At 46.8% G+C, this 9,219-nt stretch overlaps 4 protein-coding genes and 1 long non-coding RNA gene across 7 annotated transcripts; 3 read left to right on the forward strand and 2 right to left on the reverse strand.

Annotated features, from left to right (window-relative positions):
* Positions 1 to 290: 290 nt before the first annotated feature.
* On the reverse strand, positions 291 to 923 carry LOC112346641. The gene is made up of 3 exons (XR_002992532.1): positions 865 to 923; positions 680 to 815; positions 291 to 594 (listed from the first exon to the last, which is right to left on the reverse strand). It is a non-coding gene; the product is annotated as an uncharacterized LOC112346641 (long non-coding RNA).
* Positions 924 to 1,046: 123 nt separating this feature from the next.
* On the reverse strand, positions 1,047 to 3,335 carry LOC9642301 (aspartic proteinase A2). The gene is made up of 13 exons (XM_002971152.2): positions 2,964 to 3,335; positions 2,857 to 2,917; positions 2,700 to 2,794; positions 2,534 to 2,646; positions 2,316 to 2,484; positions 2,219 to 2,258; positions 2,105 to 2,169; positions 1,928 to 2,041; positions 1,818 to 1,873; positions 1,614 to 1,761; positions 1,420 to 1,539; positions 1,276 to 1,364; positions 1,047 to 1,218 (listed from the first exon to the last, which is right to left on the reverse strand). Exons 1-13 carry the CDS (start codon positions 3,282 to 3,284, stop codon positions 1,134 to 1,136), a joined length of 1,476 nt encoding a protein of 491 aa, XP_002971198.2. The 5' UTR covers positions 3,285 to 3,335; the 3' UTR covers positions 1,047 to 1,133.
* A 212-nt stretch (positions 3,336 to 3,547) lies between these two features.
* On the forward strand, positions 3,548 to 5,227 carry LOC112346656 (pentatricopeptide repeat-containing protein At4g02750-like). The gene has a single exon (XM_024676137.1). The coding sequence runs from the start codon at positions 3,548 to 3,550 to the stop codon at positions 5,225 to 5,227; it is 1,680 nt and encodes a 559-aa protein (XP_024531905.1).
* LOC9641575 lies at positions 5,192 to 6,941 on the forward strand. Of its 3 annotated transcripts, none has more exons than XM_024676069.1 (7): positions 5,192 to 5,491; positions 5,553 to 5,972; positions 6,031 to 6,116; positions 6,167 to 6,477; positions 6,550 to 6,621; positions 6,676 to 6,774; positions 6,829 to 6,941. In XM_024676069.1, the coding sequence occupies exons 1-6, from the start codon at positions 5,248 to 5,250 to the stop codon at positions 6,767 to 6,769; spliced, it is 1,227 nt and encodes a 408-aa protein (XP_024531837.1). In that variant the 5' UTR covers positions 5,192 to 5,247; the 3' UTR covers positions 6,770 to 6,774; positions 6,829 to 6,941. The 3 variants fall into 3 exon arrangements, with proteins under 3 accessions (XP_024531837.1, XP_024531838.1, XP_002970980.2); XM_024676070.1 differs by having other exon boundaries at positions 6,822 to 6,860; XM_002970934.2 differs by lacking the exon at positions 6,829 to 6,941 and having other exon boundaries at positions 6,676 to 6,825.
* LOC9641576 (probable mitochondrial saccharopine dehydrogenase-like oxidoreductase At5g39410) lies at positions 6,831 to 8,311 on the forward strand. Its single transcript, XM_002970935.2, has 2 exons — positions 6,831 to 7,500; positions 7,563 to 8,311. Exons 1-2 carry the CDS (start codon positions 6,841 to 6,843, stop codon positions 8,232 to 8,234), a joined length of 1,332 nt encoding a protein of 443 aa, XP_002970981.1. The 5' UTR covers positions 6,831 to 6,840; the 3' UTR covers positions 8,235 to 8,311.
* The last annotated feature ends 908 nt before the right edge of the window (positions 8,312 to 9,219 follow it).

Consider the following 9,219-nt stretch of genomic DNA (forward strand, 5'->3'; position numbering starts at 1 on the left):
AAACCAACTTATCTCGTTTGAAGGAGTGAAGTTGAGTGACACACGATCCCCCCACCACTCGTAAATGTTCCTGCGACTTTCTGCAAACGTTTGTTAATTGTCGTGCTTCCCCCTCCCCCTCTCCCTGATATGCGCGATGAAAAAGGTTAAAGATCTACGCAATCGAACTAAATGCCGCGATGCCGAAGCTCTACCAACTCGGAAAGAAGGGACACGCTACTTGCAACTTTGCACTTCATCGCTAACAAAGATCCTGGCAACCAGCATGCATTAACGAGTGGATCCACAGGCTGAATGAGACAGCCAGATTTGCTTAGATAGGAAAGCAAAACAGGAATCACTAGAAATCCAAACAGCGTCAAAACAGTACCTGTTTACGACGAGTAATGCAGGAAGGACCACCCATCAGCTCTCTTAAATGGCGACCAAACTCACTTTCCCTGACACGCTCACGTGAATTGCCTTTCAAAGGGCTGCACCATGGTCAGTATCAAACTGAAAACCAGAAACTACAGCACACAGCTAAAGCAATGACTTGCAAACTTACACGACAGTTACTATACACACTTTTCCCAGCCTCTCGTCGCCTTAGCACTGCGCAAAAGCACACATAACAGATCAATGATCCAGTTGGAAATCTAGCTACACAAAACTAGAACAGCTCGTCGTCGAGACTCACCGGGTTGTCTTCATATTCTCTGGTGGTGAGCTAAGAGTTAACCATATCAAACAAGAAAAACCTTCAGGTTCCCATGTGCATCCCTTTCGCTTTAGCAACGAGCATGGTCCAGACAGGCCTAGTAATGGCGCAGATACTGCAAATATCACACAGTCAGTCATCAACTCAAAATGGTGAGCGGGAACCTTTTAAATTTGCATATGTGAACACTGCTCGCTCGCCATTGTCGATCTATAGAGCTTATAACCTGTGCAAGAGACAAATGATAATGTAAGATAGGAAAGAAACAATAGTTTAAAATTTCGTACCAGGAATAATATCTGTTGCAACTGTTGTCAGATCTTGCAAGGACGGAAGAACAAAGAAAGAATGGAAACAGCAGAGCAGTAGATATTACACTGATATTATTTACAAACAGACGATAGATCGAACGGAAAAATCATTGCAAGCTAGCTCAGGCTGCAAGGGCGAAACCGACTTGCTTGTTTCCGAAATCGAAAACGGTGTGGTACACACCCATGAAAATGTCCCCGAGTATCCTGAGAAAAAGGAAGAACATTGACGAGGTCAAGAACAATTAACGTATCATTGCATACCAGAGTGGCCCTGCTGGAGCCGGGACATCCAGTCCAATAAATCCACTGAGACACTGCTTTTTGTTCCCGTCTCCAATCTTCAGTATATACTGGAAAAACAAATGCAAGAATGAACAAAGTAAGAAAATTAGCAAATCCGGTTACCTGCTCCGGCGACAACTCGTAATTGTGATTAGCTATAGTGAAGGAAATCTTCGGCATGCGAGACACGGAACTGCAATCGACTGCGGACTCTCCATTTGGACTAGGCAACCGGCTACAGAGCTGTAATCAGTAGCAGAAAGCAAGAAAAATGCATCGAAGGATTAGGACGAAAAGATGCATCGAAGGACACAAACCTCGTCAAGGTAGGACACAATCTCCTCCCTACTCCGGTTTTTTCGTAGCTGGTTCTCGATCCAGATAACAGCTCGCTCGCAAGCTTCACAAGCCAGGTCGTTGTCAATACCTTCTCGCTCCTTATCAAGGACACTTGCAATATCCGGTCTGCAAAACATACAAAGTTTTGGTTGCAACAAAGAAAATAAAGAAGGTATAAGTACTCATTTCTTGTAGCTGAGCATACACCTAATTGTGAGCAGACTTTATCAGGTGACACCTGGATACAAAAAATAAAAACCAGAGCATTTTGAATAAGTAGTTATACCCTCACCTGGGCGAGCAGAAGATTGATTATGATATTGCCATATTGATCAACTATCAATTTGCATTCCTGGCTTACGACTCCCGAAGCTCCAATAGCATGATTTATTTCCGCTATGATGGCCTGCAAAAAAGTTTAAATTGTAACAAATATGACTAAAGAAATATGACTGAAAAAATTACTTACCGAGGGCCCTGCTAGCAAAGATGTGCCAGAATCAACGATCGCAGCACATCCCTTGCTACACATGCCTGCAACCACCAGTAATGCTTTTCAGGTAGACTTAACGCGGATACCAACCTGTGCCATGACCATCAATTAGAACATCTCCCATGCGGATCTGTTTTATGTTGATAAAGCCAAGTCAAACTCGAGGAGAAGAGAACAAAAAAATTACCTCCCAGTATCCCTCACGAGTAATAGGAGCGTAATTGTGCTTTCCCTTAAAATGCTTGGGATCTACTCCTCCGAGAACCAATTCTCCCCCATTTCCATCGGTTGCATCGCGATTGAGCCAAAAGGAAAATACAGGTTCTTTAACAAGCTGCTGCTCGACAATATGGTACCTAACAAAAACTATCGTTTAAATCAATGTTGAAAATCGTGATAACTCACCAAATAGGAACAACGCGAGCTTGTGCGATAGCTTGGAAGCCCAGTCCCATGATTCCATCAAACTTTGCAGCCATAAAAGTTAGGCCGGGCTCGCTTGTTGCTTCCGCAAAGACCTGAAACGAACACGTTGTGTGGGCTCTCCAATCAATACCTACAAGTAACGTACCTCTCCTTTCACTGTAAGCTTGCCGAGAGTAACATCGTCGACGCTAAGAAATCCCGACATCGATCCAGAACCATACTGAATGGAAATAGACGTGCCTAGCAAGTAAAGAGTTCCCAAGTGAAAGATTCACACACCACAACAATCAGCGCAAGCTCACCATTTGGTTTGTATGTGCTTGACTGCCCCGCCTTGAATCTCCGATGAAACCAACAAGAAGGCTGCAAGAATCCATGAAAAAACGTGTGGAATTCCTGGAATACTTACCGACAGAACACATTTTCCCGATGGAACCCAGAGATTCGAGCTACCAGTGTCAAAAATCACAGTGAACTCCTGCGGCGGGCTCCCAATGCCGATCTCGCCGTAATACTGCGCATCCATGTAGTTCTTGAGCGGCAGATTGTAGCCGGACCCGGACCCGAGGCGATCATCCGGGCGAGACGAGGTGATCGATCCCTTGTCCAGCGCCTGCTTCTTCAGAGAAACCCTGAAAATCCCGCCGCTCCGATCGTCATCGGCAGCGCCAGCAGCCGCGCACGCGCACAGGAGGAGCAGCAAGATCGACGCGCAGCAGCAATGATCCATAGCTCCGCCAAGAAACGCACAAACCCTACCAAATGATATTCAAGAAGGCCATGCGCGCTCTTCCTCTTTGATTTTTTAAAGGCTCGCCGGTTATCTAAGTGTTCACTGTTTGTCTTTCCAGCGAATATCGCATATTCTACTGCTATTTGCGTGAAGATTCGTGTAACGTTTAGAGTAAGAAGCGAGCAATAGCAATAGCCCAGCCAATGGGATGGAATGGAGTGAGAATTAGGCAATGTGGCAATCATATATTGGAAGAATCGATGGATGCCACCAAAAATCGATGCAGCAAGCAAGTGATTACAAGCTCCTGGGGCAATAAGAAGATTAAGATGTACGGAGACGCACGAGACATGGAGAGGTCGCGGCATGCGTTTGATTCCATGTACGGAAGGAATGTGGGGTCCTGGAATATCCTTCTTACAGCAAATGCCCAGAACGGGCATCTAGAGCGGGCATTTGTGGTGTTTAGCGTTATGCCATGGCGTGACATTGTGTCCTGGAATTCCATGATTGGGGCTTTTGCGAAGAGCGGCGAGAAGGAATATAGAGCTCTAGAATTGTTTTGGGCGATGGTGGAGGAGGGGATTCATCTCGATAGGATCACAATAACTGCTGCGCTGGAAGCGTGTATGGATCGAATCGAGGTGGAGCGAATCCACCAAATTCTGGCAAGGATTCCCGAGCTTGAATCGAGCTTAGAGGTGAGAACTACTCTGGTAAAAGTGTATGGGAGAATTGGGTGTTTTGAGAGAGCTAAGCTTATCTTTGATCGTCCTCGGCGAGATGTCGTGCTATGGACGGGGATGATTCTAGCATATGCCAGGAATGGGCATCTGTGCCTCGCAAGAAGGGTGTTTGAGAATATGCCACATCACACTGTGGTTTCCTGGAACGTTATCTTAACAGTTTACGCACATGTAAATAATTTCTATGAAGCAAAGAAGATGCTACAACTTATGCCTATGGCTAGCGTTGTCTCCTGGAATATTCTTCTTACAGCATATGCCCAAACTGGGCATATTTTAGATGCGGTGAGAACTTTTTGTTGCATGGATCTCGAGGGCCAGTCACCGGTTCAAGTAACTTACCTTGCAGTTCTTGTAGCGATATCTCAAATGGGGGATCTAAAACTTGGAAAAGTGATCCACAATGAGATCGAAGCTGGCGATTCTAGTAACAGTCCGGAAATCACGACCTCGCTCATTGACATGTATGTGAAATGCGGGCGCTTGGACGATGCAAGGAGCTTCTTTGATGGAACCTATGGAATCTCTCTGGGAATCTCCTCGTGGAACGCTATGATCGGAGGATATACCCGGTCTGGTTATACGAAAGAAGCATTTGAGCTCTTCAAGAGAATGGATCTGGAAGGAATCCAAGTGAACAGAGTGACGATACTTTCAGTTCTTCCGGCATGCCATAGCTTGCGCGAGGCAAAGCTCGTTCACGCGGCCTTCTCAAGCAAAAGCCCTGCCATGGAATGGATGGCTGGGATTGGAGCTGAGCTCATCAACGTCTATGGCAAGCACGGCGGTGTGGAAGATGCCTGGCGCATCTTCCGCAAGATCCACCCGTGCGATCTCTCCGCGTGGACGGCGCTGATTGGAGCAAATGCCGAGAATGGGTACGAGGAGGTCGCGGTTCGAATCTGGCGGTGGATGGATCTCGAAGGCATATCTCCGGACCATGTGGCGTTTAACAGCATTCTCTTTGCTTGCAGCCATGGAGGCCTCGTACGCGATGCCGTGGATTTCTTCCAGCGAATGACGGACGGCTGTGATTTGCTGCCCGAGGTGGATCACTACGTCTGTATCGTCGATCTCTTTGCTCGCACGGGGCAGCTGGAATATGCCGAAGATCTTCTCGTCCACATGCCGTTTGAGCCAACCTTCGTTGCCTGGACAACGTACCTTGGATATTCCTTATTTTGGGCGGGATAGAATCTAGGGTTCTTCCAGCTATGGGGGAAGCTGGGCGCCCCGACGAGGTAATAGACGATCTGTCAGCTCCGTTGGAATGCTATGCCGCTGTGGCAAGGATCGGCAAAGATTGGAGCGAGGCGAGGCGCAGCGGCGAAATCTTTGCGGATAATGCGCTCTCGCAAGCGATGAAGATCCTCGCAGGCGCCCTTCCGGCCGTATTCGAGGATTTGTGTCCGTCCTGCTGCCAGATCTTGTCGACAAGACTATCGGGGATCGCCACAGGTAAGCTTTGATTTGGAAAACTGGGAGCTTGTTGAAATTTTCTTGTGGCTTTTGGTCGCAGGCTTGGAGCTAGCTGAGGTCATCGGCAGGAAGTATGCCAGCGTCGATGGGGCATGTACAATGCACAGAGCAGCGAAGGTCCAGAAAGAGGAAGAAGACTGCGAAGAAGAAGAAGAAGACGAAGAAGATGAAGAAGGAGAAGGATGCTCGGAAACGCAGTCTGTGATGAGTGGAAGTGCCTCGATTTCTCAAAGGGCGGGCCAGAAGAAAGTGCTGACGCCTCAAGAAAGGGAGCACATCAGGTACTTGCAAGTCGTCAGGAAAAAAGATTTTGTCTGCATGGAGTGGATCAAAGGCATGAGAGTCAACATACTCCAAGGTCTAGAGCTACATACCAACATCTTCAGTGCCGCGGAACAGTCTCGCCTTCTCGACATGGTTTTCGAGCTTGAGCTCAAAGGCCAGCGGAACGAGCTCAAAGGTCATGTCTTTGATCCATTTTCTAACGATGGTACTGACGTGGGCTTTTGAGCTTTTAGAACGCACTTATTCCGCTCCACGGAAGTGGATGCAAGGGAAAGGGAGAGTCACGCTTCAGTTTGGATGCTGCTACAACTATTCTCACGTAAGATTTGAAATTCTCGTGAAGAGTTTCTAAGCCTTTTTGTTGTCCAGGATAAGTTTGGAAATACTCCAGGCATCTTGCAAGACGAGGAAGTTGATCCGTTGCCGCCACTACTCAAGTCGACCATCAAGCGCCTCGTTCGCTGGCATGTCCTCTCTCCCACCTGCGTTCCAGACAGCTGCATCGTCAACATCTATGAAATAGGCGACTGTATCCCACCTCATATTGATCACCACGACTTTCTACGGCCGTTCTGCACCGTCTCGCTGCTCAGCCAATGCAGCATTGTATTTGGATCGAGCCTGTCCGTCGCTGCACCGGGAGAATTTGATGGATCTTTCTCTACACAGTTGCCGGTGGGGTAAGTCCTCTCCTTTCGTTTTTCCACCTTTTTTTTTGTTCGAGGCTTCTCTCATGGCGGTAACTTTTGCAGGTCGGTGTTGGTTCTCAATGATAACGGTGCTGACGTTGCAAAGCATTGCATTCCTGCTGTTCCATCCAAGAGGTTAGCTGAAAGGAATTTTCAGCTCGTTTAACGTCACGATTTGCTTTCCCGCAGAGTCTCCCTGACCTTCAGAAAGATGGATCCTCGAAAACGACCGTATGGCTACAGAAGCGATCGAAGCATGGAGGCAATACCACTCTTGGACTAGCTAAAGTATCTGCATTTTTCTTTATTTGTTGGTTTTGAACTTCACCGTTCAGTTCCTAGGGTCTGTTTAAGATGGAGAGCGCTGCGGCAGACGTGATCATCTTGGGGGCTTCTGGATTCACTGGCAAGCGCGTTTTGGGTGAGTTCCTCCGCAAGCTCCCAGAGGACAGGAAGGTGGGCATAGCTGGGCGAAGCCGCCAAAAGCTGGAGGAGTCCCTCTCTTGGGCTCTCGGACATACGTCTGGAGAACAGAGGCTCAAGTCGTCCGTGCCGATATTCGAGGCTGATGTTCACGACATGGCTTCTCTTCGGGGGTTGTGCTCGAAAACAAAGTTGCTGGTCAGCTGCGTTGGTCCGTACAGGCTTTATGGAGAGCCTGTTGTGGCTGCTTGCGTGGAAGCTGGAATAGACTACTTGGACATCACTGGCGAGCCCGAGTTCATGGAAAGGATGAGGGCCAAGTACCACGAGCAGGCCGTGGACAGGGAAAGTCTGGTGGTGTCCGCTTGTGGGTTCGACAGTGTTCCGGCGGAGTTTGGGGTCATCTTCAATACGAAGCAGTGGCAAGGCTCTTCGAAGCCCAACAGCATTGACGCCTATCTCACGCTGCGTTCCTCGACGCGGATGAAAGGCAACTTTGCAACTTTTGAGTCTGCGGTCCTGGGAATTGCGAGCGTTGGGGAGCTTCAAAAGCTCAGGAAGTCGAGGCCAATTAAATCGCCAAGACTCCAGGTTTGTTTGTGCGTCGTCCTGTTTTTTTTTTTTTTCCGTGGATAACTTTGTTCGTTTACTAGATTCCAGGAGTGCCGCTGAAACGCCCTGCGGTGCACTGGGAGGACGCAGTAAATTCCTGGGCCGTCAAGATCCCTTCGTCCGACGCAGTCCTGGTTCGTAGGACTCTTGCAACAGTAGCTGAGAACCCAGACGGCCTTCCTACAGCTTCCAAGCATCAAGAACAGTCCTTAAAGCAGTGGACGGACATCAAGCCTGTGCTCTTTGGCGTCTACTTGAGCGTCAAGGAGCTCTGGAGGGTCTGCTTTCTGCTGCTCACGGGATTCATTCTCTACGTCCTGGCAAACTTTGGTTGGGGTAGAAAGCTCCTGCTCAGCTATCCGGAGGTTTTCACAGGCGGAGTTTTCAGCAAGACGGGGCCTTCGCAGGAGGAGATTGATAACTCCTCTTTCTCGATGGTGTTCGTGGGCCGCGGCTTCAAGGACGCTAGCAAAGTTCCGCCCGGGAAGAAACAGCAACCGGACATGGAGATCATCACGCGAGTAACAGGTCCGGAGATTGGATACGTGACGACGCCTATCATTCTCGTCCAGGCGGCGCTGCTCGTGCTGGAAAACCGCGATAAACTCCCCAAAGGTGGCGTGTGGACTCCTGGTGTTGCGTTTGGAACCACGGACTACGAGCAGAGGCTGCAAAACAATGGCTTGTCGTTTGACGTTATTAGCAAGCATTAGATAAACCTTGGCCATAAAAATTAGATTTATTTTGTGTTCATAATAAACAATATAAAGATTTTACATTGATTTATGTTTAACAAGGTGTGCAGCAAGCTATTATTAATAACTTCATTCAGCTCTTGACTTACTGTTTAGCAAATTTTCGTTGATGGATCTAAAAATATTCCACTTAAGAAGAACTCTGCTACTATTTGATAATAATGTTGGGTGTAGTGAAGACCATCCCAAGATATGTAAGTACTGGGATTTAGACAACTTGATACACCAGGTGTTCCACATATTTGGAAAGGAGAATAATTATATGGTGCTCCAGTTCCGCAGCAAGCATCTCGTATATTAGTAAAACCTGCCTTCAAGTTTAAGTAAATAGCATATATCAGCATCAAACTTACCGTAAGTTGAACTATTTTGAAGGATCTTATAGTAAGGGTTATACATATCTGCAATGTAGAATTTGGCGTCAGTGTATTGATTTCGTAGAGAAACCACAGCGTCCACAAGTTTTGAGTTGAAATATTGAGAAATATTATTAAATGCAATAAGGCACTGATAGGAATCATATGCTGTCGGATTTGGAGAGGCAAAAATAGTCTTAAATTGTGGAGTGCAGCCCAATGGTGTTATTGTGAACACTAAAAAGTTTCTACCACCTTCGTTATAAAGTAACTAGCAAAACAACAGCGCTAAGGTTTTGGTTATTGGAAATCAAAATAACCTCACTTGTAAAGAAGATTTGATAGCTGCAACTGCTTGTGGTATAGTAATGTTTGCAATATATGATAGAGATTTATTGTTGTAGATTATATTATTAATAATGTCATTAATTCCAATTTCTACAGCATAAAGGAAAGTTTGATAAAACTTTGGTGGAGGTAATGACTTCCTATATGCATCTGTTTAAAAACAAAAATAGATTAAAATAAAATAGATTAATACTCTCATAATTGCTATAATATAATTACCTCTGTTTGAATTGTAACCT

Source organism: Selaginella moellendorffii, unplaced genomic scaffold (genome assembly GCF_000143415.4).
Source record: "Selaginella moellendorffii unplaced genomic scaffold, v1.0 SELMOscaffold_16, whole genome shotgun sequence".
Lineage (NCBI taxonomy): Eukaryota > Viridiplantae > Streptophyta > Lycopodiopsida > Selaginellales > Selaginellaceae > Selaginella > Selaginella moellendorffii.

Coding starts and splice junctions, on each gene's coding strand:
- LOC9641575 (XM_024676069.1), top strand. CDS start 5,248: ATGGGGGAAGCTGGGCGCCCCGACGAGGTAATAGACGATCTGTCAGCT. Junction 5,492..5,552: donor ACTATCGGGGATCGCCACAG/GTAAGCTTTGAT, acceptor TTTTGGTCGCAG/GCTTGGAGCTAGCTGAGGTC. Junction 5,973..6,030: donor CCAGCGGAACGAGCTCAAAG/GTCATGTCTTTG, acceptor TTGAGCTTTTAG/AACGCACTTATTCCGCTCCA.
- LOC9642301 (XM_002971152.2), bottom strand. CDS start 3,284: ATGGATCATTGCTGCTGCGCGTCGATCTTGCTGCTCCTCCTGTGCGCG. Junction 2,170..2,218: donor AATTGATGGTCATGGCACAG/GTTGGTATCCGC, acceptor TGGTGGTTGCAG/GCATGTGTAGCAAGGGATGT. Junction 1,762..1,817: donor TGCTCAGCTACAAGAAATGA/GTACTTATACCT, acceptor TATGTTTTGCAG/ACCGGATATTGCAAGTGTCC.
- LOC9641576 (XM_002970935.2), top strand. CDS start 6,841: ATGGAGAGCGCTGCGGCAGACGTGATCATCTTGGGGGCTTCTGGATTC. Junction 7,501..7,562: donor TTAAATCGCCAAGACTCCAG/GTTTGTTTGTGC, acceptor TTCGTTTACTAG/ATTCCAGGAGTGCCGCTGAA.
- LOC112346656 (XM_024676137.1), top strand. CDS start 3,548: ATGGATGCCACCAAAAATCGATGCAGCAAGCAAGTGATTACAAGCTCC.